Source organism: Astyanax mexicanus, chromosome 21 (genome assembly GCF_023375975.1).
Source record: "Astyanax mexicanus isolate ESR-SI-001 chromosome 21, AstMex3_surface, whole genome shotgun sequence".
Lineage (NCBI taxonomy): Eukaryota > Metazoa > Chordata > Actinopteri > Characiformes > Acestrorhamphidae > Astyanax > Astyanax mexicanus.
The window spans coordinates 39,842,138-39,869,025 of record NC_064428.1 but is presented as its reverse complement, the minus strand read 5'-3'; the positions used below and the strand labels follow the sequence as shown (position 1 = coordinate 39,869,025).

Sequence of the window (26,888 nt, the reverse complement as noted above, 5' to 3'; positions counted from 1 at the left end):
ATTAGTATAAATACATAAATGCATATACAGGTCTGGAAAAAAATGAGACCACTTAAAAAACATGAGTTTCTTTAATGTTACCAATTTAAAGCCTCTGGAATATAACAAACTTTTGCACCAGTAGTGGCATAAAGTTATCCAAAAGCAGTGTGTAAGACTGGTGGAGGAGAACATGATGCCAAGATGCATGAAAAAACTGTGATTAAAAACCAGGATTATTCCACCAAGTATTGACTTCTGAACTCTTAAAACTTTATTAATATGAACTTGTTTTCTTTGCATTATTTAAGGTCTAAAAGCTCTGAATCTTTTTTGTTATTTGAGCCAAAACCTGTTTACTGTAGAAAATCTGAAATATGCAGGTGTGTTTTCTTTAATTTTATAGCAAAATACTTTATTTTACTTTCTATAATTAAAGGAATATCATGGATAAAGAGTTAGACACTAATTTAAATGAGTGTTTTAGCAGTTTAGCTCCATTCACTACCATTCATTTAGGACTCCCTCGCGGGCTCCCTCTATCGGTGTGAGTCATTTACTGCTGCTAAACCGGAAAAGGAAGTGGACCGACTCACTGTAATAAACAAGCTCTGGTTCAGACTCGTGTTTCCGGAAGTGTTGTGGGGCGAAACCTCTTAACTCCCTTCTGAACAAACCTTTAACAGAGGTCTATTGAGCTTCTGTCTCTTCTAACAGCCGTACAGGTGTAACAGCCCCCTGCAGGTGTACAGAACCTCCGGAAGTACAGATCCACCAGGTGTACAGTTCCTTCAGGTGTACAGACTCAGGTGTGCAGTCCTCAGGTGTCCCCATGTCCCGGATGTTGTGCAGTAAGCAGGTGGGCACGGACCTCTCCATGGTTGAGATCTCTAAGCTGGAGGTTCTCCAGACGGAGGTGATCAGGCTGAGGACTCTGGTAGTGGATCTACAGGATCAGTTAAAGTGGAAGAAGCTCCAGAAACAGGTCCGATCATTTAATTTACTTAATTTAGATTTTTTTGAAAAGATGTAGATCAGATTAACAAGTGTATAAGGTCAGTGTAACGTTTATTTATTTTATTTACTGACCGTTTGAGGCTAAATGCAAAAATAGAAAATGTTAAAACTGATTATTTCATTTTTTTTTTTTTCATTTTTTAAAAAATATAATACAGTGCACAAGATAAACGTTTTCGTCTATTTTCCCAATTTTTGTTTTTGGTTTTCTGGCCCTTACAATTGAAATTTGTGTTGTTTTGAGATTTTTCCATTTTTGCATTTTGATCAGACTTGATCAGTGTAACGATTATTAATTACATTTTCTGATCGTTTGAAGCTAAATGCAAAAATAGAATATTTTATGTAAAAATCCCTTATTTCATTTCTTTTAATGTAGTATAGTACACAATAAATACGTTCTTATCCAGTGTTCTGGATAACAGTTTAGCAGTTTAATTTTGTGACTGTATAAAGCTTAATTTGAAAATAGCCTATTGGGTATAAAACGTCATCATTTATTTTTTTCATTCAGTAGAAAGAAAAGGAAAGTTTTAATTTCATTAAATGTTAAATGAGACTTGTAACACACATCTGACGTTATAATCCAAGTTGCAAGGTGCAAAAATAGAAAAATCAGAAAATAAGTGGAAAAAATATATTTTTTAATTTTTTCTTAAATTCCAATTGTGAGGGGCAGAGATGGAAAACAAAAATTAGAAAAAAATAAAACATATTTGTTATATACACTGTTCTACATTAAAACAAAATTAAATAATAATAGTTTTTACATCCAATTTCCTAATTTTGCATTTAGCCTCAAACGGTCAGAAAATGAAATTAATAAATGTTACACTGACCGTATAAGATTAATTAACACAACTGATATAAATATAATTGAATTTTACATTTTTTAAATGTATTTTTTTTATTATTTTACATTTAAATATACACTATAAAAAACTGCCGTAACAAGAACAAGTTAGATTAATCACAGTTAATCTCAGAATACTGTTGTGATTAATCGGATACAATTTTTTAATTGATTGACACCACTACTTTATATCTGAATAAATGACACTAATTCAGTGTGTTTGTGTTTTCTACAGTTTGAATGTGAAGATATAAAGACGTGTGAAGACGATGGTGGAGATCAGAGAACTCTGTCGGCTGCTTTTAAAAACCAACACATTTCTACAGTAAGAATAACTTCTTCTTCTTCTGCTGCTGAGGATCAGTCCACCCCACAGACCCAGGATAGAAGACCCACTACAGAAGCTCAGGATGCAGCTGGTGGAAATGTAAACCCGTCAGATCGATCTCTTCAGAACCCGGAGAAAACATCTCTCCAATCAGAACCAGAACCAGGTCCAGTACAGACGTCCTGCACCACCTCCAACACTAAAGACCTTCAGACCCGATTACAGACGCTGTCAGTGCGGCTGGTGGACTGCAGGAAGATGATCAACCCTAAGAGACGTGAAGAAAATCTGAATACTTCAAGTAAGTTGAAAACAAAATTAGATTAAATAAAATGCAGCTCTGCACAAAATGAAGAGAGCATTTCTTCAGTTTCTGAATCAGTTTCTCTGATTTTGCTATTTATAGGTTTATGTTTGAGTAAAATGAACATTGTTGTTTTATTCTATAAACTACTAGACAACATTTCTCCCAAATTCCAAATAAAAATATTCTCATTTAGAGCATTTATTTACAGAAAATGAGAAATGACTGAAATAATAAAAAAAGATGCAGAGCTTTCAGACCTCAAATAATGCAAAGAAAACAAGTTCATATTTATAAAGTTTTAACAGTTCAGAAATAATCAATATTTGGTGGAATAACCCTGGTGGTTTTTAACCAGTTTTCATGCATCTTGGCATCATGTTCTCCTCCACCAGTCTTACACACTGCTTTTGGATAACTTTATGCTGCTTTACTCCTGGTGTAAAAACTCAAGCAGTTCAGTTTGGTGGTTTGATGGCTTGTGATCATCCATCTTCCTCTTGATTATATTCCAGAGGTTTTCAATTTGGTAAAATCAAAGAAACAATTTTAAGTGGTTTATTTTCCAGAGCTGTATGCTAGCTCTGTACAACTCTCTCAGCTGGAAAAGAGCCAGTTTGTGAAGAGTAAAATTAAAATGTATACAGATAATCCAACACTTCATTTTGTTTGTAGTAAAGTGTAAAAATAATTTAGTCAATGTTCTGTATTAATTATTTTGCTTTTTAACGTATTTGACGAAACATCAAAAATTTGTTTATTGTTATTGCCATTTTCTGATGCATTTTTTTTTTGACAAATTGGCAAATATTCTGCGTTTCTTTAAGAAATTAAAATATTTTACAGTTTTTGCTCATTTTAATCCATTTTGCCAGTTTTACAAAAATATACAAAAATAGAACACATCTTAACATTCCAGAACACAATTTTTTTCAGTTTTGAAGAAACTCAGTACATCCCTTTTTTGATTTTACTTTTAACTTATTATAACCTTTCCTATAACATCTTAAATTACAGATAAGCCAAGCCAGCCATCTTCCAGCAGTGGGAGCAGAAGTCTGTCTGAAGAAACGATTCAGAAGAAAAAGATTCTGCGAAAACCAAATCCACAAAAACCTCCTTCCACCTCCCGAAACCTGCCAAAGAGAAAACTTATCAAACGCAACCGGCTAAAAACATTGTATACCTGCTCAGAGTGTGGCAGGAGTTATCCTACATCATCATACCTTAAGATACACATGAGAATTCATACCGGTGAGAGACCTTTCAGATGCACCCACTGTGGTAAGGCGTTTAACCAGTCGGGGTCTCTTAGAATCCATCAGAGAATACATACCGGCGAGAAGCCTTACAAGTGCACTCAGTGTCACAAAACCTTCATCAGCTCCGGTCAGCTTACGACTCACCTGAGAGGTCATGCTGGAATCAAACCTTTCCGTTGCTCCGAGTGCGGCAAGTCCTTCCTGGAGTCATCTGCCCTGACAATCCACCGGAGAATACATACTGGACAAAAGCCGTACCAGTGTACGGTTTGTGAAAAATGCTTCACAACCTCATCAAGTCTCGCCAACCATCAGGCAATGCACAAAAAGAAAAGACCTTTCCCCTGCTCTCTGTGCAGCTTATCCTTTACTACTTTAGGAAAGCTTAAAATCCACTTGAGAACTCATACTGGAGAGAAGCCGTATAAGTGCCTTCAGTGCGGGAAGACGTTCACTCAGTCCGGAAGTCTTACAGTCCACCAGAAGCTGCATGCTTCAGATCAGGTTTACCAGTGCTCTCAGTGTGATAAAACCTTTACATGCACAGTGTACCTTAAGAAACATCAGAAAATACATACTGGAGAGAAGCCCTATGAGTGCAAACTGTGTCAAAAGAAGTTTAATCTGTTATCGGCACTGAAAACCCACGAACGAACACATACCGGAGAAAAACCTTACCAGTGCATGACCTGCGGAAAATGTTTTTCCAGCTCTGCGTCGCTAATAAGGCATCGGATAATTCATACTGGAAAGCAGCCTCATCAGTGCCCCACTTGTGGAAAAAAGTTCTCGTACCCTTCGTTGCTCAAAAAGCATCAAAGGGTCCATACCCAAGAAAAGCCTTACCCCTGTTCCCACTGTGACAAGGCTTTTGCTGTGCTTTCAGGCCTCAAAGCCCACGAGAGAACACATACTGGAGAAAAGCCCTACCAGTGCTCTGTCTGCCAGAAGACGTTTTCGAATTCATCGATTTTAGCTAGGCATCAAAGTGTTCACACTGGAGAGAAGCCCCACGAGTGCTCGACCTGTGGAAAAAGCTTCCCGAGACTGTCCAACCTCAGAGTCCATCAGCGAGTGCATACCAACGAAAAGCCTTACTCATGTCCCCAGTGCGACAAGACCTTCGCTCACTCGTCCAGCCTTAAAGTCCATCAGAGAAATCATACTGGAGAAAAGCCTTACCAGTGCTCGGATTGTGAGAAGAGTTTCACCCAGTTAGGACACCTTCAGAGCCATCAGAGGACACACTCCAAAAAAAAAAGAAGTCGTAAGGATTTATGCAAAGATGATGGAAAGTAGTTAAGTTGGGTAGTTATGTTCTCGGAAAACACACTACAAAGAAGTGGACTATGGGAAGAGAGTTTAACAGTTTTAACACACTACAAAGAAGTTCTAAGGATGTACAGACTAGAAAAAGATAGTTGGGAAGTTATTTTCACAGAAAACACACTACAAAGAAGTCGTAAGGATTTGTGGAATATGAATAGATAGTTGGACAATTCTTTTTTTTTTTGTTGTTTTAGAAAACACAAACTACAAAGAAGTCCTAAGGGTAGATTGACCATGGAATTACATTTGGTCAGTTTCTTTCTTTGAAAACACACTACAAAAAAAGTCGAAGGATTTATGCAAAGACGACGTAAAGACAGTTGGGTAGTTCTTTTCTCAGAAAACACTCTACAAAGAAGTCAAAAGGATTTATGGACTATAGAAAGACAGTTGGGCAGTTTTTTTTTTTAGAAGACACTACAGAGAATTCGTAAGAGTTGACGCACTACAGAAAGGCAGTTTGTTAGTTATTTCTTTTCTAATAAAAAACACTACTAAGATTTTGTAACGATTGATAGACTATTCTTCTTTTCCTCAATTTCTTTTCCAAACAAAAACACTCTAAAAAGAGGTTGTAAGGATTGATGGTCTATGGGAAGACATTTGAGTAGTTATTTTCTCATAAAACACACTACAGACAAGTTGCAAGGATTGCTGGATTATGTGCAACAAACATACAGCAACCTTATCAAATCCAAAATTAAAGGTTCATTACTGGTGCTGACATTGATACCTCAGCAACCCATACAGATTCGCTTGTGATGATTTGTTATTGAAAAAAAAATATTTCCAACTTATTTTTAAAGCTTTTATTGAAGGGACAAAATTTCTACAGACAACAGATTAATACTTAGCAACATTTAGAACCTGACAAAATTAATCAATGTGGTTCAAGAGGAAAATTATTTAATGGCACAATCTTTTGAAAGGTCTTATTGTTAACCCAGAAATTAACTGTCAGCCAATCACAATTTAGGGTGCATGTAATGGGAACGGCTTAATTTACAGCCTTAGTTAATCTACCTGGCATAAAGTCACAGAGCCAACATCTACATAGAAGCAGGGAAAGAGTGGCTTCTTAAAGGTAGTATGGAAAGTGTGTAGGTGGGTCACCGTCTGATTATCAGAATCAATGCTGTAGAAAGACAGAATACCAGCAAGCCCAAAGTCCAAGTCCAAAAACACTCCTACTCTGCCTGCATTCGGTACTGTAGTGTCAATGTCTGTGTACTCTGAACTGTGACGGACATGATATCTGTTCTGAGTCGTCCCAAGACTCCAAGAAACACTGTTCATTCCAATTTGAGCCTGAGCATCATACACAGAAATGCCATCTTCCTTCCGTTCAATCTCAGGATAGGTCACACCTATTTCAGGTTTCCTTTCACACTTAACTTCCCAATAGCAGCGACCGGACAGACCCTCTTTACACATAACTTGTGGAAACATTTCAAATCTCTCCGGATGATCTAGATAGTCCTGAATGTCTTCCGTGGACATCACCCTCCTGTTGTCCTCGGACAATTTAAGGCTTTTGTGGGCTGTTTTCGGGTCCAGGGTGAGCATACAAGCATCTGGAAGACAGATATAAGTGTTATAAGTGCAGGGTGTTTTGTGTTTTTGTTTATATTTGTGTTTTCTCTAAGGGTATTTTCACACCAGCATGATTTGGTTTGGTTAAAGCGGACTCTGATTGGTTTGTACCCTTAGAGCGGTTTGATTGAGCTGGAGTAAAAACAGTAATCACACTCCGGTGTGGATCAAAACAAACCTTTTGAGCGGTTCTGTTTGTGGTGAGAATGTGATCCGAGCTCGATTTAACTTAGCTATCAAATATACTCCTTTTATTTGAGCTAAACTGCTGATAAATCGGATATATTAGCCAAATAACGCTAATTACTGCAGCTATAAGGAAATAATGCTGCACAGATATATGCACTGGAACACAAAATCTTCTCACTATATTTATTTTCTCACTCCTGCACCAGACAGCTCTGACCAATCAGAGGGGATGATTTGCTTGCGTAGTTTATTGGTGCACATTTTGGTGCATTTATGTTTATTCCTGTGTGAAACCAAACCAAACAGAGGGAGAAACGCTCCAAATAATCAAACTCATCAACTGATCTGGACCATAGAAACTTTCACAACTACAGGTGTGAAAATGCCCCAACAGTCTACATGTGTACGTGCTAAGCTGAACAAGACTCTGTGTGCTGATTGGTTGGAAAGTTGTTGGGGGACAAATGATTAGAAATAAATAATAAAGCAGTGAAACCTGTATGTGATTTTTCTCCCAAAAAAAAAACAAACAAACATTTACATGACTTTGCATCTCTTTTACAAGTTTGCCAATTTTATACAAAAACGCACAAAGAGATTGTAAACAATTTTTTTCATTTGGATATGGACTGTGAAGCAGTGTTTCGAAACAGTGTGAATAAATAAATAAATCGATTCAGTTTGAATATGATTTTCAAGTTTTAAGACATCACTACTGCATCTTTAGCTTGACTTTAAACGAGATGCAGAGAGAAAAGAGATGCAGATGTCATGATCAAATAAAAAGTGATAGTTTTCCAATTTCCAAGTGAAAAGTTTTAAATTATTGGTGTCCACAGAACTTTAAGTAAACCAAATGCTTTTCAGACATTATTGGCCCTATACTAATAGTTACATTCTACATGCATCAAGTTTGCATGAGAATTTAAAAATAAATAAAGAAAATAAAAGTGGGTGTACACAAAAGAACACAAAAGACTTACACTTCTTCATTCCTGCTTTAATAAACTGTTCACCTTTTGGGTCCATCCTTTAACAAAAAGAACAATAAAGCTTAATGTTAAAATTCTAAAAGCAACAGAATGCCTCTGTTCAATATGCTGTTTTTGCAAAAAATTCACTCACATAAGCAGAAACGGACGTGAATCTTCATTTTTAGCAGAGATCAACCCTCCTGCTGACATTCCAGGGTGATTATAGCTCAGATCAAGCTTTTTTAGATGGGAGGGGTTTGACCGTAGAGCTGAGGCCAGAGAGGAACAACCTTCCTCTGTGATCATACAACCCGACAAGCTACAGGAAAAATGCAAAATTAGTTAATTCTGAGATATGAACGTTTATTTAATGAACAATAATTTCATTATGCATCTGATAAAGAAAGTATATATGATTTCCACCTATAAAAGACAGAACCTGACTGGGGAATGTAATTTAAACTGCATTATTGGCAAGATAATATGCTATCAAGATTATTATTATATAAATATCGCAACATGTAGAGAAATGTAGAAACACCAAGTCTAGTCAGAACTTAACACTTACCTCAATATCTCCAGTTTACACTTTGGATTCCCCAAACCAGCAGAGAGCAGCTCTATTCCTGAACTCTGTAAATCATTGTTACTCAAATCCAGTTCTGTTAGTTGTGACTCTGAAGAAGCTTTGAGAAATGAGGAGAGGAAATTGCAGCTCTTCTGTGAGAGGTTGCACCAGGCCAACCTAGATAAGGAACACAGAAACACACAATGATAGCATATATACAAATCTGCAATAAAATAAGAGACCACTGAACATTGTTGTTTTATCCTATAAACTACAGACAACATTTATTCCAAATTCCAACTAAAATATTGTCATTTAGAACATTTATTTGCAGAAAATGAGAAATGGCTGAAATAACATAAAGCATGCAGAGTTTTCAGACCTCAAAAATGCAAAGAAAACAAGTCCATATTTATACAGTTTCGAAATCAATATTTGGCAAAATAACCCTGGTTTTTAACCATCACAGTTTTTGTGCATCTTGAAATGTTCTCCTCCTTCAGTCTTACACACTGCTTTCGGATAACTTTATGCCTGGTGCAAAATTCAAGCAGTTCAGTTTGGTTTGATAGCTTCTGATCATCCATCTTCCTCTTTATTATATTACAGAAGTCTTCAATTTGGTAAGTCAAATTGGTAGTGCTCTCTTCTTTTTTTTAGTATTATAAATACTTACTTTAGAGATTTAAGTTTACAGTATGAATCCTCCAGTCCGGTTAGAAGTTGATTCAGTCCTGAATCCTGTAGGCCATTGCTACTGAGGTCCAGCTCTTTCAGATATGGCGCAATTGAGTAGATAGCAGAAACTAGTTCTGCACAGCTGTTTTTGGAGAAGTTACATCTGGCTAACCTGAAAACATGATAAAGTCAGTGTGAAGGTATGTGACATTTACATTTGAATTACTTTACTTGTTGATTGAATTTAACAAATAAAACACTAAATACAACACTAACTTCAGTATCTGCAGTTTACAGTGTGAACTCTTCAGTCCATCGCAAAGCAACTTTACTGCTCCTTCGAGAGTGTAATTATCACTCAGGTCCAGTTCTCTCAGGGGGGAGTTCTCTGATTGCAGTGCTGCAGAAATACATTCACAGCAACTCATAGAGAGCTCACAGCCAGCCAACCTGTAAAAGAGTGAGCATAAAGTCATAACATGGTTATGCATAGCATTTTTAAATAAAAATATATGGTTATCTTTATAATTGGGCCATTTCTCCAAATAGATGCCATTTGCTTGTTCGAAATTAAACTTATTTAATAAAAATATATATTTAATAACACATGTATTTAACTACTTAATTTTTTTTTTGTAGGTTGGTTGGAGGTTGGAGATGGTTACAAAACTCATGTGACATTTAAAACACATGTTTAAAAGTAAGTCCACTGATTCCTTTGATTTTCTCTCAAGAAAGTCTTTATTTTAAAGAAATGATAGACTGCATGTTTAAATATTTGATGTTTATGACTTTTTATGTTGTGAGTTACAGGAATGAAACTAACAGAAATTAGTTTTTAGCACAAAATAGCTAAAAGGTGGCTATGCTAATAGCGTAACACTGAGCACATTCTAGTACATTTTACCAAAATTTGTATTTTAAAAATAAACACATAACATGTAAGAATTAAAATTAAGGTAACAAGAATACGTGTTTAGATTTACATCCTCAGTCATAGTTACAATAAGATCCAATATATAAAAACAAATGAGGGAAACAAATTTTATTCTTCCCATGGTCTTTAGAATAACCAGCTGATGTCATTTCCTGTTGTAGATGTGACTTGTAGAATATTTCAGATTTTCCTGGGAACAGAAATAGCACCCATTTGGTGGAATGACCCAGGTACAGTTTAGTTACTTATATAATGCTGCAACTTACAAGGCTTTTCTGCTGCATCTGACTGCCGGTATCAGTCGTCTGCAAGCTGTGTTTGATGTGTTGTACTTCTTGGGGTTTAATTCATCCAGCAGCTGCTCAGAAACCACAAGAATGTAGGCCAGAGCTGAGCAGTTGGATAAGGAGAGGCTTCTGTCTGGAAGCGTCTCTGTATTCAGATACTTCATGATCTGGTTGTACAGGGAGCTGTCTTTCAGTTCAAGCAAGCAGAATAAATTGTTGATGGCTTTTTCTGGAGACAAATTCTGATTTTCTGACTTGTTCTGCCATTGCTTGATGTGCTGGATTACTTTGCTGATGCTTTTCTTGGTGTTCTCTGTATGCGGCAGTAGGCATGATAGGCGTTCTTGATTGGACTCGTGAGACATGCCCAGCAGGAAACGGAGAAACAGATCTAAATGCCCTTTCTCATCATCAATGGCTTTGTCGAATGCCTTCTTGAGTAAGTGATCCAACTGAAGTTTTTTTGGAAACTCGATATCAATGAAAAACTGCAAATCGTCCATGTTCTTGTTCAGGTATGAGTAGAACACATAGACAGCGGCAAGGAACTCTTGAAGGCTCAAATGTATAAAGCAGTAAACCTTCTTTTCATGAATTATAGATTCCTGTTTGAAGATCTCGGCACACAACCCAGAGTATTCAGAGTCTTCACGGGTGTCGATCCCGCTGTCCATCAGGTCACGTTCGTAAAACATGATCTTTTCCTTTTTCAGCTGCTCAAATGCCAACTTGGCCAGCTTTAAGAGCATTCCTTTGTTTGATTCCATGAGTTTCGTGAAGTCTCTCTCCACCTCCTTATCGTACTTCTCGTTCTTCATGTTCAGCTGTATAAGCAGAAAGTGGGTGTACATTTCAGTTAGAGTGGAGGGAACATCCTGCTCCTGTTTCTTGATCAGAATTTCCTGAAGGACTGTGGCAGTAATCCAACAGAAGACGGGAATGTGGCACATGATGTAGAGACTCTGAGATTTCTTGATATGAGTGATGATTTTTGAGGCCTCATCTTCATTCGGTATTTTCTTCCTGAAGTACTCTTCCTTCTGTTTGTCACTGAACCCTCGAATTTCTGTGAAGAGATCAACATATTGCGAAGGGATTTGGTTGGCTGCTGCTGGTCGGGAGGTTATCCAGATCCGGGATTTAGGAAGCAAGTTCCTTTTGATGAGGTTTGCAATCAGTGAATCCACGGATGCTTCCTTTTTTAAGGTCTTTACCATGCTGTCAACCTTGAACAGCGAAAGTTGACTCTCGTCAAGCCCATCGAAAATGAATGCGAGCTGAAGGTCTTCAAGCATTTTGGTTTCCTTCAGTTCTCCCAGCCCTGGATGGAATTCTACCAATAATTTATGGAAGCTGCACTGTTCAACCTCTTCTTTAAGCAAGTTCAGCTCTCGGAATGGAAGCAGGAACATGCAGTCGATATCCTTGTTGGCCTCCTCCTCCGCCCAGTCAAGGAGGAACTTCTGAACAGACACAGTTTTCCCAATTCCAGCAATGCCTTTAGTCAACACTGTTTTATTGGGGTCCTCATTGTTCCCCACTCTACTAAAAATCTCATTGCAGTTGATTGGCTTTTCCAAAGATTGCTGCCCCCTAAATGCTTTGTCCTTCAGAACCTTCAGAGTCTCGTGTTCATTGTTAACTTCGTTAAGTTCCCCTTCTGTGATGAAAAGCTGTGTGTAAACACTCTTCAGCTTTGTTTTATTTTTGGCGTCTTTCTTCCCCTCAAAAATACACTCAGTTTTCTTCTTCATATTGGCTTTGTGACTCGTCAAGAATTTCTTCAAGATTGATTCATCTGTTGGATGAAATAGAAAAGCAGTAGACATGTCATAAAACTTTTAAAAGGGATCATTACTTATGAAAAAAATCTACAGCAAAAATAAACTTGGTGTACACATTAAAAGAACATTTAGCAATGTTTTAAAACTATTGGTTTGCATCACAGTGTTGTTAGAATGTTTCTCACATACATTTCCCAGCTATGAGAATACGAACAATATGGAAACGTTAAAGTAACATTCCCAAAACCAAGTATGGAAACATTGACACAAAAGATGTTGTGACAATAACCATAACATTTAAAAACGTTATTCTATAAAAAAAAAAAAGAAATTGACAAATTTCACATTTGAAGAAGTTTATTTGTAACGCTCAAATGATTTACTTATTTGGTGTCATTTGGGTCACAAAGGGAAAAAAATTAATAATGTTTGTAGTACCTGATTGTTGCTCTGATGGTTCTGCTCCTCTGGATTCTGAGAAATAAGCAACAGTGACAACAATCAGAACAAATAAAAAGAATCAGGGAAAATGTATACAAATACATTTTTAAGATTTTTTTGTCTGAGATTTTCGCATCTCTGCAAAATACTGAGTTTATATGATATATTATATTAATAACTGATTCAAACAACTTATAATAAAAGTTTTTTAGCATAAAATATTTGACAGATTATACATACCATATCCAGCAGATGAAGTGGTGTTGAAGTTGAAGACTGATGCCCCATAAAAGTTGTTGCTATTGATCACGGGAGAATTTACTGTGCTTCCTTTACTAGCACTCACAGCTACAGAGCAACCATGCGGGGAATCAGCTGGAAAGACTGGGACTGGGTTTGGATCTGTTTGGTCCAAACTGGGAGCCACGCTCGAATGACCTGGATGGAGCTGATTCTCCGTGATGGGTGTTGTTGTCTTGTATGCATCTGGAAATAAGAAGCAAAACTAAAATGGTAGTCATAAAACAATTAATAGAGTGTTAACAGGTGTTTTAGTGGATATTGCTTTGGTCAGTAAAGGCTACGAGTGCCTATGCCATGCTATGCCATGGAGGGTTAAGAAAGAAACCTACAAGTAGGTAAAACTTTTTATAAACATTACCCAAAAGATATATGCTACATTCTCTAAATATACCACATGAAGAAAAAAAAGAAGTAAAAAAATGAATAATTTCTAGTGCAAATTAAGTTAACCTCTTAACACGCCCGAAAAATATGATATTTAATATCTGGCTGTGTTTATGAATAGTTATAGGTTCAATATAGACACCCAATATACCATTTTAAAGCTTAGAATCTCTGCTTGTCAGTTATCTAGCCTATTTAGCTGTATCTCCTTTCAGAAATTAAACATTTAGGGCGAAATATGCCTTGGTTATGAAAATATTAAATCATAATTTTCATATTTCTGTGTTTGATCAAATGCGGACATGTTATACACCATTATCCCCCCCCCTTGCGCGAGGAATAATGTCAGACAGAATCTAAACTTTAATTCCTAATTAAAAGCATTTTATTCGACGCTGCGCCGACTCTGGCCCACAGCCAGACAGGGCGGAGCCTACTGAACATGACGGTATGCAAATGAGGTCTGTCAGCCAATCAGGTGGCGAGCTCGGCCAGCTGAAAGGCAAAGAAAGGAAGATGCTTGGCCATAGATACTGAGTCTAATAGACTTTCCACTCTGCAGAACAACCGCTCTTAAAAAGACACTGCGGATTTCTGTTTGTATAGGAGTAGACCACACAAAAACCCAGAGTTTACTGCAAAATGAGTTAGTTTAATGAGTGGTAGTTTTTATTATTCTAAAGTTTTCAGTCCTTTGGAGAAAGAAAAGACCATTACTGGTTCAAATCACTATAATTCCTAAACAGTAATAGGTAGCAGTTTAAAATTTTATATGATGATTGTAAACACATTATAGTAAAATTTAGAGCTGTCAAAACCCTTGTTCCATATACATAGTTCATTTTATGTGTCTGAAAATAAAAAAATAAAATAGAAAATCTGAAAAGCGGCTAAAAATTTTCCTGGTTTTTATCATATTTTGGCCATTATATGTTCAATTGAATAATTAAAATGCTTTAAATGAATTGTGTAAAGGCTTCTAAGTAATATTAATTCATAGAATTGACTCTAAGTTATTTAATATTGGAGTGATAAGCCTTCAAATGTGGGTATGTAATTTCAGGCGGAAAATTGTAAAAATAGGCTTGGAGCTTAAGAGGTTAAACTAATGATCTATGGAATTTTTTTAGATATTCCAAAGATGGTAACAAACATAATGAAACAGTTTTTTTTTCAAAATGTTTGCAGCAAATAAGGTTTTGAAATACTATAAAACTTGAATAAATTAAAGTTTCTACAATAAATAATTTTTGGGAATGTTTGAAAGGCCATGTCATTTTGAAAGAACTTTCCATGTTATGTTTGAGTTGAGAATGTTTACGACCAAATCATAAATATGAAAAAAAAAGCCAATATTACCTTTAATGATCTGAAAGTCCGTAGTCTTTGGTCTCCTTCTCCAGAACAAAATGGAAAGTAAAACCACCAGACAGGCCAGTAAGAGTCCCGGCCAACTTTCACTGACTGAGAGAAAGATATGTGAGTTAATAATGGCTCAAGTTCTCAGGGTCCTCTAAACAGTATAGTTCATTAAAATAGCTTAATAAACCTAAAGATAACAATAAACTAATAGTAGTACAGTGCAGCACAATGGGGCTCACAAACTAAAGTATATGATTTTTAGTTTTTTGATATTCGTCCAACAATTACCCAGTATAAATCAAGAGAGCACTTAAAAATGAAGCAGTGTGTAAGACTGGTGGAGGAGAACATGATGTCAAGATGCATGAAACTATGATAAAAAAACAGGATTATTCGACCAAGTATTGATTCCTTAACTCTTAAAACTTTATGAATATGAACTTGTTTTCTTTGTATTATTTGAGGTCTGAAAGCTCTGCATCTTTTTTTTTATTTCAGCCATTTCTTATTTTCTGTAAATAATTGGGAGAAATGTTGTCTGTAGTTTATAGAATAAAACAAAATGTTCATTTTACTCAAGCATAAACCTATAAATAGCAAAATCAGAGAAACTGATTCACAGCCACACCAATAATTTGGTAGTGGATCTACCAAATATCAATACATCCATATAAAACCTATATAATTTCCACACAGATGGCTTGATTTGATTTACTTATTGCACAAACATTCCTCAATATCAGACCCAGAACAGACTGTTGTTGTTCTCATTTTACTATAGCAAATACAGAAGTCCAGACTCATAATAGGCAAACTGAAAGTAACAGATCAGGAAAATGTCAGCAGATAGAGAGACAAGTGAAACTCAGAGAAGAAACCGCTGTCTGAACAGGATACTATTTGGCGAATAAAGCACTCTATCAGAAAATAACATACGGTAGAAGATTGAAAAATACAGTTTGATCTATATGTATTTGGACAGTGAAAGTATTTTCTGTGACTCAATACAGGAAACTACAACGACAACAACAAAAGTTTCTGACAGCCAACCTGCCAGCTTCGTCATTCCTGCAGCCGAGACAAAAAGACACTGAGAAAATACCAAAAGTGTGATACTAAAAGAATCTAAATTAGAAAACATATTCTGAACGTGTTCCTGTGTAGCATACAGCTCTGTTTCTCTGATTTTGCTATTTATAGGTTTATGTTTGAGTAAAAAGAACATTGCTCCCAAATTCTAATTAAAAATATTGTCATTTAGAGCATTTATTTGCAGAAAATAAGAAATGCTTGAAATAACAAAAAAGATGCAGAGCTAACAGTTTTTTTTCATGCATGTTGGCTTCATGTTCTCCTCCACCAGTCTTACACACTGCTTTTGGATAACTTTATGCTGCTTTACTCCTGGTGTAAAAATTCAAGCAGTTCAGTTTGGTGGTTTGATGGCTTGTGATCATCCATCTTCCTCTTGATTATATTCCAGAGGTTTTTAATTTGGTCAAATTGAAGAAACTAAAAAGATGTCTTATTTTTTTCCAGAGCTGAATGAATGTTATAGTGGGAGTGTATAGTGAGTTTTTGCAGGGTAGGTATATCTGCATTAGCTCTCTTTGCAGATAAAACTGCACAAACTCAAGTGTAAGAGCGTACACTATCTTTAGTACTGCTATAAATAACTGCTCAGGACAGTAATGTAAACATTTCCTGACAGTTTAGCTCAAATACGCAGCACTGTAGGCCTTAAGCGCCTCAAAACATGCTCTGAGAGTAAGGGTTTACCAACCAGGCCTCTGGTTCTGCTCATATTATACGAAATTTGATTTTAAAACCTGTGGAAATCAACAAAAACTAGCTTTTATGTTTGCTTTAACAGTGAAACGAAGAGAAGTAGAGAGTAAATTAGAGATACAGCTGCAGTAAAACAGGAAAAACAGGTCAAACAAGCGACAGGAAGAGAAGAATTTCAATAGAGGAAATAAAACCAAACAATAATTTATCATCTACTTACAACCTGCAAGCATGATCCTGAGAATTTATCTCCTCCAGAGAAAGACGTCCACACATTACACAAAGTGAAAAATCCAGACTTCTTTAAGTTCCTTATGAAAACACACTCCCATTAGTCTTGCTTCTTACCAAGTGTGTGTGTGTGTGTTTATGTATATACGTGTTTCCTGATCAGATAACTCAGTAACTAGAAGCTGAGAGGAACTTCCTGTCATTTTCTCCAGCATTAATACACATAATCAGCCATTTTCTCTCTAAACATACAATAAAAACAGTGTTCCACTGTTCATTTATTTAATTACGGTGGCTTGCAAAAGTATTCATACTCCCTTTGTTACCTTGTAACCCAAACCTTAATGTAATTTATCAAGACTTTAAGAGATTGTAAGTAATAGACAAACACAAATTAGCTCATAATTGTAAAGTGGACTGAAAATGACTGTTTTATACACATTAATCAAATAAAAATCAGAAAAAATTGGAAATATTTGAAGTATTTGATACATAAACTGATAAAAACAAAAGAAAGATATGGCATTTGCTGCAAACATTGCTGCAAGTTAAAGCACTAAAATAACTAAAGTAAACTTTTAAAATAAAAGTTGTAACACATAAAAGACACAAAATTAATGTTTGGCTAGCTAATTCCACTGAAGTACAGTTTTATTTTGCTCTGGAAAAAAACACTTACAAATGATGAGTTTCTTTGATTTTACCAAATTAAAAACCTCTGGAATATAATCAAGAGGAAGATGGATGATCACAAACCATCAACCCACCAAACTGAACTGCTTGAATTTTTGCAGCAGGAGTAAAGCAGCATAAAGTTATCCAAAAGCAGTGTGTAAGACTGGTGGAGGAGAACATGATGCCAAGATACATGAAAAAAAACCTGTGATTAATTATTCCACCAAATATTGATTTCTGAACTCTTAAAACTTTATGAATATGAACTTGTTTTCTTTGCATTATTTGAGGTCTGAAAGCTCTGCATCTTTTTTGTTATTTCAGCCATTTCTCATTTTCTGTAAATAAATGCTCTAAATGACTAAAATATTTTTATTTGGAATTTGGGAGAAATGTTGTCTGTAGTTTATAGAATAAAACAACAATGTTCATTTTACTCAAACAAAAGTTCTTGTTCCTGTCTTTTGTAAGTAGTATACTTCATTGGGTATGAAAATATTTTTTAATATGCTGTACTACAATTTTTAGCGTGTTACAAATTTACTTACTAAATATAGTAATTTAATTTACTTTCTAAAAAGTTACATGATACATTGTACTTTAAATGCACTACAGGAACAGTTGTTTTTAACACTTTGATAAAAATGTACAAAAGTATATTGGAAGTTCAAACTTGGTAGTGTAAGAACTTACATTTCAATAAAAAATAATGCGTTATATATCTTAATTTTTATTCACATACGTAGGTACAAATATAGTATAAGGATAAGGAGATTATTACACGTATAGTTTAAGTACACATTTATTATATTGAAATATATAGGACTTTTTCACAGGGGTAAAAAACTGTCAGCCTTCGCCCGGTGATAAGGTCAGTGTAGCAGCGTGATGGATGAGTCTGAAGATGGGGTAAACAGGTTCTCTGAAGATAGTGTGGAACGTGTAGATGTGGATCAGTTTATCGTCGTCGTCGACTCTGTAGAAGGAGAGCTTTCCCGCCGGCCAGTCCAGAAACACCGCAATCCTCTCAGACTCGAAATTCTCATCCGGGGTCTTCAGCAGGTCGATCTTCTTGCCGCGATGTAAAGCACAGTAGCTGTAGTTGGAGCAGTGAACGCTCCAGGACTGATCATCATGTCCTGCCAAGCAGACGCTGGCGTCTCCGGTCCTGCCGATTCCTTTATAGGTCAGGCCTATGGTCACTCCAAACACACTGCTCCCCCAGTCCACCTCCCAGTAATGCCGCCCAGTTAGAGCCTCTCCGCCCATCACCTGCTTCCACGTCTGGAATCGGTCTGGATGATCCGGATAGGAGATTTCGCTTAAGCTCCAAGACACTGTCCTGCCATCATCCGACAAACGGAGAGAGCGATGAGCAGTGTTGATGTCCAGGGTCAGCTCAATTGTATCTAGAGGTTAACATATAGATAAATTAAAACACTGAAATGACATAAAAATGATGAGTTTCTTTGATTTTACCAAATTGAAAATATTTGGAATATAAACAAGAGGAAGATGGATGAACACAAGCCATCAAACCAAGCTAAGGAGTTTCATAAAGTTATCCCGAAGCAGTGTGTAAGACTGGTGGAGGGGAACATGATGCCAAAACATGATGCCACATGATGCAAGAAAAATGTGATTAAAAACCAGGGATATTCCACCAAATATTGATTTCTGAACTGCATCTTTTCCTTATTTCAGCCATCAGAGTGTCTCTTGCTCATCATTCTCTTTAAGAGTAGAACAGGTGAGCTCTGACTTTGGTGGATTGCTATTGTAATGGTGCAGCTACCTGGACGTGTCCAACAAACTCTTCTCAGCAGAGGAAACTGAGCTGCTGGTTGGCGCTGTGAAGGAGCTCCAGCAGCTCATTTATGGGAACAGCAATGTTATTTTATTTACTATTCTGTTTATTGTATTGTTGCCAAGATAGCAATGAACGTCTGACTGTTAACATCTTTCTTTGTTGTATTCAGTCAGTGGAGCTCCTGTGTTTTCCATTGCCAAGTTAGCAATACTTTTTACAACTTACTATATACGTCTCTGCATATAACTGTGTTATAATGAAATATCTGTTTTACAGTGCCACTAATGTAAAGAAACTAAAGTTTGCTTGGGTTTCAAGGGGATAAAATTTTAATTAGAAATAAAGAAATCCTTTAGAAATGTTTTAGACATTTTAAGTAACATTGTTCATTCTGATAAGCATTTATCTTGTGAAGATTTAATACTTAAGCAATGGTTTTAATACATGATAATAGTTGTCAGTGTTTGCCCAGAACTCTACAGAATAATAACGCCTATATTAACAAATCAAAAACATTTACTCACAACTCAGAAAACTGGTCCTCATATGAATCTCACCAAAATGGTCTGCTCTAAAGGGAGGAGACAGAGATATTATATTAGTGAGTGATGCCACTACTGTGCACAGTTCACTTATACATGTATAATATATATCTACGATATTTATTTTTTTCCATAAGGAAAATCTGTAATACATTTTACTTACAGTACTAAGTCCCTGCAGTTTAGTCAGGTTATGTTTTTACTTACGTCAGTTCCTCCAGATGATACATTGGATTTTCTATTATGTCGAAGATCATCTTCACTCCATTCTTTCCTATGTTGTTGTAACTGATGTCCAGCTTTATGAGCTTTGAGACACTTGAACTCAGAGCTGCAACCAGAGATAAACAGCCTTTCTCTGATATAAGGCACCGACATAACCTGGGGGAAATGATGAGTATGTAGGTTAGTAATGGAACAATACTTTATACATTTTAAGTAACATTTATTTATACTGTAATCAGGCATTTTTTTTCTACATAGTAAATGAATAATAAAGTGAAGTGACCCAGACTATGAAGGAACACATAATGCATCATGTAGTAACTTAAAAGTGTTAAACAAACCAAAAGGTTCTGATGTTCTTTTTGTATTGAAAATCAAAACCTTTACGTAGCTAACTCGCCGCTAACGTAATTATGTTATCTAGCTCACCACTAAAGTTAGCTAGCTTGTAGCTAACCTTAGTTCTCTTCCTTGCTGCTAATATTAGTATGTTAGCTAGCTCACTGCTAACATTAGCTAGCTCTCCGCTAACCTTAGTTCTCGCCTCAGTAATGTAGCTACATAACTCACTGCTATTGTGTGGTTGTGAGTATGTTAGCTAGCCCTCTGCTAATCTTAGTTTTGTCCCCAGCAATTTAGCTAGATAACTCTCTGCTAATGTTAGTATGTTAGCTAGCTTACTGCTAATGTGAGCTTCCTCTACATTAACCTTACTTCTCTTTCTGGTAATGTTTGCTAACTCACCGCTAAAGTTAGCATGTGTTTTCCTACCAGCATTAAACACACTGTCACTCACAAAATGTAATACCTACAGCAAATTTACAGTAAATTTAAGACATTTTAAGACTTTTTAAGGACCTGCAGAAACCCTGGCCTGAGGAGGACTTACTTGAGTAGCTGAAGTTTACAGTTTACACTGCTTAGCCCCTGAGCTAGCAACAATATTCCAACATCTTGCAAATCATTGTCACTCAGGTCTAGCTCAGTTAGGCAGGACATGCTTGAGCTAAGGGCATTCGCCAGAATTTCACAGCTCTGTTTAGTTAGATTACAGTCATTCAGCCTATGGAGACAAAAGGGAAAAGTTTGAGAACAGGCATTTCACCAGCTAAAAAAATACTTAATGTAAAGATTAACACCAGGTTCACACTACACGATTTAAGCCCAGTTTTTCAGTCGACAAAATCGTTGTCAAAAACTCTGATTGCTCTGAGGCAAATAGGGAATCTCTCGGCACTCGCACAGTCACATAGCGCAAATTACTGAATGAAGCTTGCCAACTGATTGCTGATCAGTCGCCGATACCTGGCAAATGTTTAGCATGCTAGATATCTGATCCAGTCAGTGACTGGGAGTCAGGAGCAGCGGCTACATTAATAGGTTTATAACTGGAGTTTAAAACCTTAAAACATTATGTTTCCAGTACTGAAACAGTTGATATAGTTCTGTTTTAAAAGGACAAAAGTACATATTTCAGTAGAAAACAAATCAGACGTTTATAAACTCTGATTTTGCTCAGTTGCTTCATATGAACCTGTTCCTGTTGGACTCACTGTTGTCCTGTTGGAATACACAAGTGTGTATTCCCCTCTATAGAGATTCTCTGGCATGGTGTCACTAGTTATCATCTAGTGATCGTGATAAACATGTTTCTGAAGAGTCAGCGATTTTCCATAGTAAGAAATCATGTAATTTGTTACTCTGTGACGCCGATTAGACATGTAGTGTGAATGTCCCTACAACTGAAGGACTTAAAAAGTCGTATAGTGTGAACCTGGTGTAAAAGTGCACATAGCTTACAGAGCTTTTCTACTGGAAACTACCAGTGGTATGGTTCTCCGCAGACCCTCATCTGACTTTAGATATTTCTTCAAGTCAAATTCCTCAAGATCATCCGTTGACATCAAGAGTAGGTAGACGAGGGCAGTGCACTCTGCTGGGGTGAGCTGATGATCTGATTGAGATCCCACATAACTCTTAATCTCCTCCACCAAAGAGTGATCATTCATCTCATTCAGGCAGTGGAAAAGGTTGATGCTCCTCTCTGGGGAGATCTTCATCCTGATCTTCCTCTTGATGAACTGGGCTGTGTTCCTGACTCTTTCCTTCAAGCTCAGCTGTGGAAAGATCTTTACCAGAAGGCTCTGATTGGACTCTAGTGAGATACCAAGGAGGAAACGAAGGAAGAGATCCAGATGTCCAGACTCGCTCTGTAAACTCTTGTTGATGGCAGATTTGTGAAGGTCGTGGAGGTTGCTTTTTAATCTCCATTTCAGTTTTTCAGTGAAGGTTTCATTGAGAAGATTGGTTCTTGCGGTGCTGTACATGTAGAATACAAATAAAGCGGCGAGATACTCCTGGATGCTTAAGTGCACAAAGCTGTAAGCCTTGGACTTGAATAGAGTTTTCTCCTTTCGGAAAATCTCGGTGAACATCCCTGAATACACCGAAGCTGCTTCGATGTCGATGCCACACTCTTGCAGATCTTTTTTAAAGAAAATGAATTTTTCCCTCATGAGGTTCTTGTACGCAAGCTCTGCCAGCTTCAGGATTTCCTCAGAATAATATGCACATTCCTTTGATTTCTTCGGATACTTCTCAGGGTACTTCTGAACTTTTAGGTCACTCTGGTAGAGCATAAAGTTGGTGTACATTCCTGTCAGAGTTGTGGGCACGTCTCCTCCTTTTTCTTGGCGTTCTTCTTCTTCTCCTTTTTTGTCATCGTCCAACATAAGCTGAAGCACAGTTGCAGATATCCAGCAGAATACAGGTATGTGGCACATGATGTGAAGGCTCTTGGATTTCTTAATGTGGGAGATGATTTTGCTGGCTTGTTCTTGATCGCTGATTCTCTTCTTGAAGTACTCGTCCTTCTGGTCGTCATTGAACCCTCGTACTTCTGTCACCAGGTTAACGTACCGACTGGGGACTTGATGGGCTGCGGCTGGCCGCGAGGTTATCCAGACGCGAGCCGATGGAAGCATGTTTCCAATGATCAGATTGATGATCAGAAGGTCAACGGATGACGTCTCGGTCACGTCGCTCACTATTTTACTGCTTCCAAAGTTTAGCATGAGGCGGCTTTCGTCAAGACCGTCAAAAACAAGCAAGATGTTGCAACCGCCAAGAGCCTCTACGTCCTCCGTCTTCAGGTTAAGCTGGCGGTAAAAGTAACACAGTAACTTGTAGAAGCTGAAGCACTCATCCATGATGGGATTCAGGTCTCGGAATGACATCAGGAACACAAAGTCAATGTCTTCATTGTTTCTTCCTTCCGCCCATTCCAGGGCAAACTTCTGCACGGAAACCGTCTTCCCCACCCCGGCGATTCCCAGCGTCAGCACCGTTCTCAGTGTTTCTGAGTCTGAACTCTTCTTGAAAACGTCCCTGAACTCAACTGGAGAATCTACAGCAATAGCCCTCGACATTGCTTCAATCTTCCAGACCTCATGTTGATTACTGACTCCACCGGTATGACCCTCCACAATATAGAGCTCTGTGTAGACGTCAGTCAATGTGATGCTGCTTCCTCCATCAGACGTTCCTTCGTAGATCATGTTGCATCGATTTCTCGTGCAGGACTTCAGAGAATCGCGAAGCTCTCGTTTTCTTGACTCTGGAAAACAGTAAGATACGTTGCTATCATGGACATTTACAGCATTTAGTTATCTGAAGCTTTTGTCCAGAGTTTCTGGGATGTAAATTTTGTTATGAAGAGTCTTAAACAATAACTCTTAATAACTTATTAGCGTAATGTAGAGTGGCGTCTTTGCATTGCTTTGTTACCCACTACAGCCATCTACAGGCTCTCCAAAATAAAGCCACAATCAGTTGTTGTTCTAAAAAGCCGCTGTCCAGATTTATCAGATGTGTTTCAGCATTGAAATCACTATACCGTTGTCAATCCTGGTCATGGAAGCACCTTGCCAAGCACATTTGTGGCATTCTTTTTACCCAACATGCCCGATTAAGCAAATCATTTCATTGGTAAATATTTACAGAGTGGCAATGTTTGTACTTTTCCCATGGTTATGATAGCAAAGACACACTGCTGCACAGTGCACAGTTCACAGCTCGCCTGTAGATAAAGCTAAAATACACTTACTATAAATACCATCTGGGCATCTGGGACTTCTCATGTTGTTGTCAAATTTAATAAAAAATATGTTTTTTTATATATCTTGTAATATACTAAATTTAATTTTAGAGATTGTGGACAGCAAAAAATGCACTTACCATCACAACCCACTGAAGGTTCTTTTTCTAAGTAAAAAAAAACAAACAAACAAAAAGAGCAATTAGTTAAACTCTCACTACTAAATTCATTATTCAAATCTGTCATTGTCTAAATATAGATAATGCAAAATTCTATATGTTTTAGATGACTAAATGTTTTACTTAAAATAACAACAAGATCTATATTTTTAATTTTAGGTAAATAAATGAGATTTTATGGTGATGTGCTTCCAGTATAATTAGTATAATTCAGTATGATTTTAATAAGGAAATGTATAATACCGCGCTCTGCAGTACTCGTATTGAAGTTAAAGACGACTGGAGCTGAGAAATGGCTGCTGACCAATGAGGGAGCGTTCACAATCCCTCCCGACTCCGCCCTCATGGAGCTCTGAACAGAGCTGAGCTCCACTGCACTGGAGTCTGTTTAAACAAAAAATTAGTCAGAGTTTTATAAAGCTTTATTATATAAATCACCTGTTTGTTTCTAATGGTTACTGAACCCAAAGACAGCTCTAATAAACAATTTAAAAGTGGTCAAAGTCACCTGAAAGTACCAAACTAGTGTTTTTTCACTCTAAAATTGTACAAATAAAAAATAATACAATAATTATGGTAAATTATAAAAAATACATATTTTCAGTTATTAACAATACAATATTTTGACCAAGGGTACCAACTTTTAGCTTTCTGTTGTAAATATTCATAGAGGTACCAAATATTTATGAACAGAAGTATTGAAAAGTATTAGGAAACCTTGATCTTCTGAAATAAAGGGATTTAAAAAGGGTTTATCCTGGTTTTGTTGTAGTAACTGTCTCTACTGACAATAGCACAAGGGGTGGATTATTTAGAGAATGCAATATTGAGTATCTGCCAATAATTATATAAATGAAATACCGTCTTTTTAACTTAAATTAAACAAAGCTCTTTATAATTATTGTTTTAAGTGAGTTTATTCTTTCTCTTATTTTTTTAAATTGGTATTGATTATATATCAATATTTGTTATAGATTTTTCTTTTTTATATACAGCTCTGGGAAATGTTCAGTTTCCCAGTTTCTGAATCAGTTTTTCTGATTTTGTTATTTATAGGTTTATGTTTGAGTAAAATGAACATTGTTGTTTTATTCTATAAACTACAGACAACATTTCTCCCAAATTCCAGAATTAAAATATTCTCATTTAGAGCATTTATGTACAGAAAATGAGAAATGACTGAAATAACAAAAAAGATGCAGAGCTTTCAGACCTCAAATAATGCAAAGAAAACAAGTTCATATTCATAAAGTTTTAAGAGTTCAGAAATAATCAATATTTGGTGGAATAACCCTGGTTGGTTTTTAATCACAGTTTTAATTTCATGCATCTTGGCATCATGTTCTCCTACACCAGTCTTAAACACTGCTTTTGGATTACTTTATGCTGCTTTACTCCTGGTGCAAAAATTCAAGCAGTTCAGTTTGGTGGTTTGATGGTTTGTGATCATCCATCTTCCTCTTGATTATATTCCAGAGGTTTTTAATTTGGTAAAATCAAAGAAACTCATCATTTTTAAGTGCTCTCTTATTTCTTTTTTCAAGAGCTGTAGATTTTGAGCAAGTGTACCTACTTTTTTTTTTTGCATTTTGTTGATGCGAACTTGAGTATCTGACAAAACTAGATTTAGAATTATATGTGTAACAACTTGTTAAAAATACTCCAGAATGCAGGAAATTTAATTGATTAAAACCCTTGATTTCAGAAGAAACAGTGAATGAAAAAGTGTCCCAGTACTTTTCTCCATGTAGTGTATTTTCAGCTTACCTGGTTTGGTCTTATCCTCAGTTTCCAGCTGTATTTCCGTCTCCATTCTCTATGGTAAAATTATGAAGTGATATTTATATGTCCTCGTTTGCTTTGTGGGTTGAATAATAAAACTCTACATTTCTGTGTGAAACTTCTGCGAGACGTAAACTCGTGGTTGAGTCACAGATTATGAGGTTTACCTCCTGCGTGGGCGTGGTCTTTACCTGCCTGTACAAAGTCCTGACAAGAGCAGTTCAGGGTGAGGTCAGGGGATATACTGGAAAAACAGCTTTGTAAAATGATGTAAAATGTCTGACTTGTCTTAAAAGTTGTCAGAGCTCAATTGTTATTATCGCAACAAATAACTCATTTCTATGAGCACCCAATCTGGAATTTTAATCTCCCAACCGTATGAAAGCCACCCTTTGGAACACTCTAAATTAACATAGAATAAACACAGGTGCATCTAAAAAATCACAGCATCATTGAAAAGTTACTTTATTTCAGTAAAAAAACAGTCTTTTTGACATTTTAAATATTACTATTGCAACAAATAACTCATGTTTATGAGAATAGACAAATTCAACTGCAATACTCTCCTACAGACGACATGAAGCAGATATCTTGCCCAAGCCATTAACAAAGAAAAGGTTTGAGTATCTGAAGAGAGAGGTTGGTTGGTGTAAATTTTTTAAGGTTTATTATTTTATTATTGGATAGAATCTTGCCTGATTGAGTTAATGGGACGTATTGTCCCAAAAGTGATTTACTTTAACAACTTTCCTAAGTTATAAAAAAATTGTTTAAAAAATGAGTTTCATTTTATTGTAAAATGAAGTGAGAGCGTTGTATTACAGCAATTTGACAATGGAGGTCTATTTTGTAAAATGCTGCCACCTAGTGTCTATATATTATATAATAATAAATAATACATATAATATGATAAATATAATGAATAGCCAAACAATTCAAAATCCTATGTCAATTTTTTGGAAGTAAAGTATTCTGATAATGACTAGGG

The 26,888-nt window shown here is 36.4% G+C and overlaps 3 protein-coding genes across 3 annotated transcripts; 1 reads left to right on the top strand and 2 right to left on the bottom strand.

Moving 5' to 3' along the window:
- The first annotated feature begins 571 nt into the window (after positions 1-571).
- On the top strand, positions 572-5,584 carry LOC103025136 (zinc finger protein 883). The gene is made up of 3 exons (XM_007239011.4): positions 572-964; positions 2,085-2,478; positions 3,499-5,584. Exons 1-3 carry the CDS (start codon positions 812-814, stop codon positions 5,040-5,042), a joined length of 2,091 nt encoding a protein of 696 aa, XP_007239073.3. The 5' UTR covers positions 572-811; the 3' UTR covers positions 5,043-5,584.
- Positions 5,585-5,866: 282 nt separating this feature from the next.
- LOC111197596 (NACHT, LRR and PYD domains-containing protein 12-like) lies at positions 5,867-16,727 on the bottom strand. Its single transcript, XM_049469635.1, has 11 exons — positions 16,581-16,727; positions 14,570-14,674; positions 12,764-13,009; positions 12,521-12,556; positions 10,278-12,096; positions 9,351-9,524; positions 9,073-9,246; positions 8,397-8,573; positions 7,980-8,147; positions 7,838-7,884; positions 5,867-6,646 (listed from the first exon to the last, which is right to left on the bottom strand). The coding sequence occupies exons 1-11, from the start codon at positions 16,591-16,593 to the stop codon at positions 6,087-6,089; spliced, it is 3,519 nt and encodes a 1,172-aa protein (XP_049325592.1). The 5' UTR covers positions 16,594-16,727; the 3' UTR covers positions 5,867-6,086.
- A 1,284-nt stretch (positions 16,728-18,011) lies between these two features.
- Positions 18,012-26,056, bottom strand: LOC103026060 (NLR family CARD domain-containing protein 3). Its single transcript, XM_049469638.1, has 8 exons — positions 25,886-26,056; positions 24,362-24,502; positions 24,080-24,106; positions 21,644-23,459; positions 20,733-20,906; positions 19,826-19,999; positions 19,601-19,647; positions 18,012-18,675 (listed from the first exon to the last, which is right to left on the bottom strand). The coding sequence occupies exons 1-8, from the start codon at positions 25,929-25,931 to the stop codon at positions 18,116-18,118; spliced, it is 2,985 nt and encodes a 994-aa protein (XP_049325595.1). The 5' UTR covers positions 25,932-26,056; the 3' UTR covers positions 18,012-18,115.
- Positions 26,057-26,888: the final 832 nt, after the last annotated feature.

What these genes read in the sequence shown, in the direction of transcription:
- LOC103025136 (XM_007239011.4), top strand. Translation starts at nt 812, where the DNA reads ATGTCCCGGATGTTGTGCAGTAAGCAGGTGGGCACGGACCTCTCCATG. An exon ending in GGAAGAAGCTCCAGAAACAG is followed by an intron (nt 965 to 2,084) that starts GTCCGATCATTT and finishes TGTTTTCTACAG; the next exon opens with TTTGAATGTGAAGATATAAA. An exon ending in AGAAAATCTGAATACTTCAA is followed by an intron (nt 2,479 to 3,498) that starts GTAAGTTGAAAA and finishes CTTAAATTACAG; the next exon opens with ATAAGCCAAGCCAGCCATCT.
- LOC103026060 (XM_049469638.1), bottom strand. Translation starts at nt 25,931, where the DNA reads ATGGAGACGGAAATACAGCTGGAAACTGAGGATAAGACCAAACCAG. An exon ending in TACGAGTACTGCAGAGCGCG is followed by an intron (nt 24,107 to 24,361) that starts GTATTATACATT and finishes TTTTTTACTTAG; the next exon opens with AAAAAGAACCTTCAGTGGGT. An exon ending in ACCTTCAGTGGGTTGTGATG is followed by an intron (nt 23,460 to 24,079) that starts GTAAGTGCATTT and finishes ACTGTTTTCCAG; the next exon opens with AGTCAAGAAAACGAGAGCTT.
- LOC111197596 (XM_049469635.1), bottom strand. An exon ending in GGACTTTCAGATCATTAAAG is followed by an intron (nt 13,010 to 14,569) that starts GTAATATTGGCT and finishes TCTTATTTCCAG; the next exon opens with ATGCATACAAGACAACAACA. An exon ending in ACCATCAGAGCAACAATCAG is followed by an intron (nt 12,097 to 12,520) that starts GTACTACAAACA and finishes TTCATCCAACAG; the next exon opens with ATGAATCAATCTTGAAGAAA.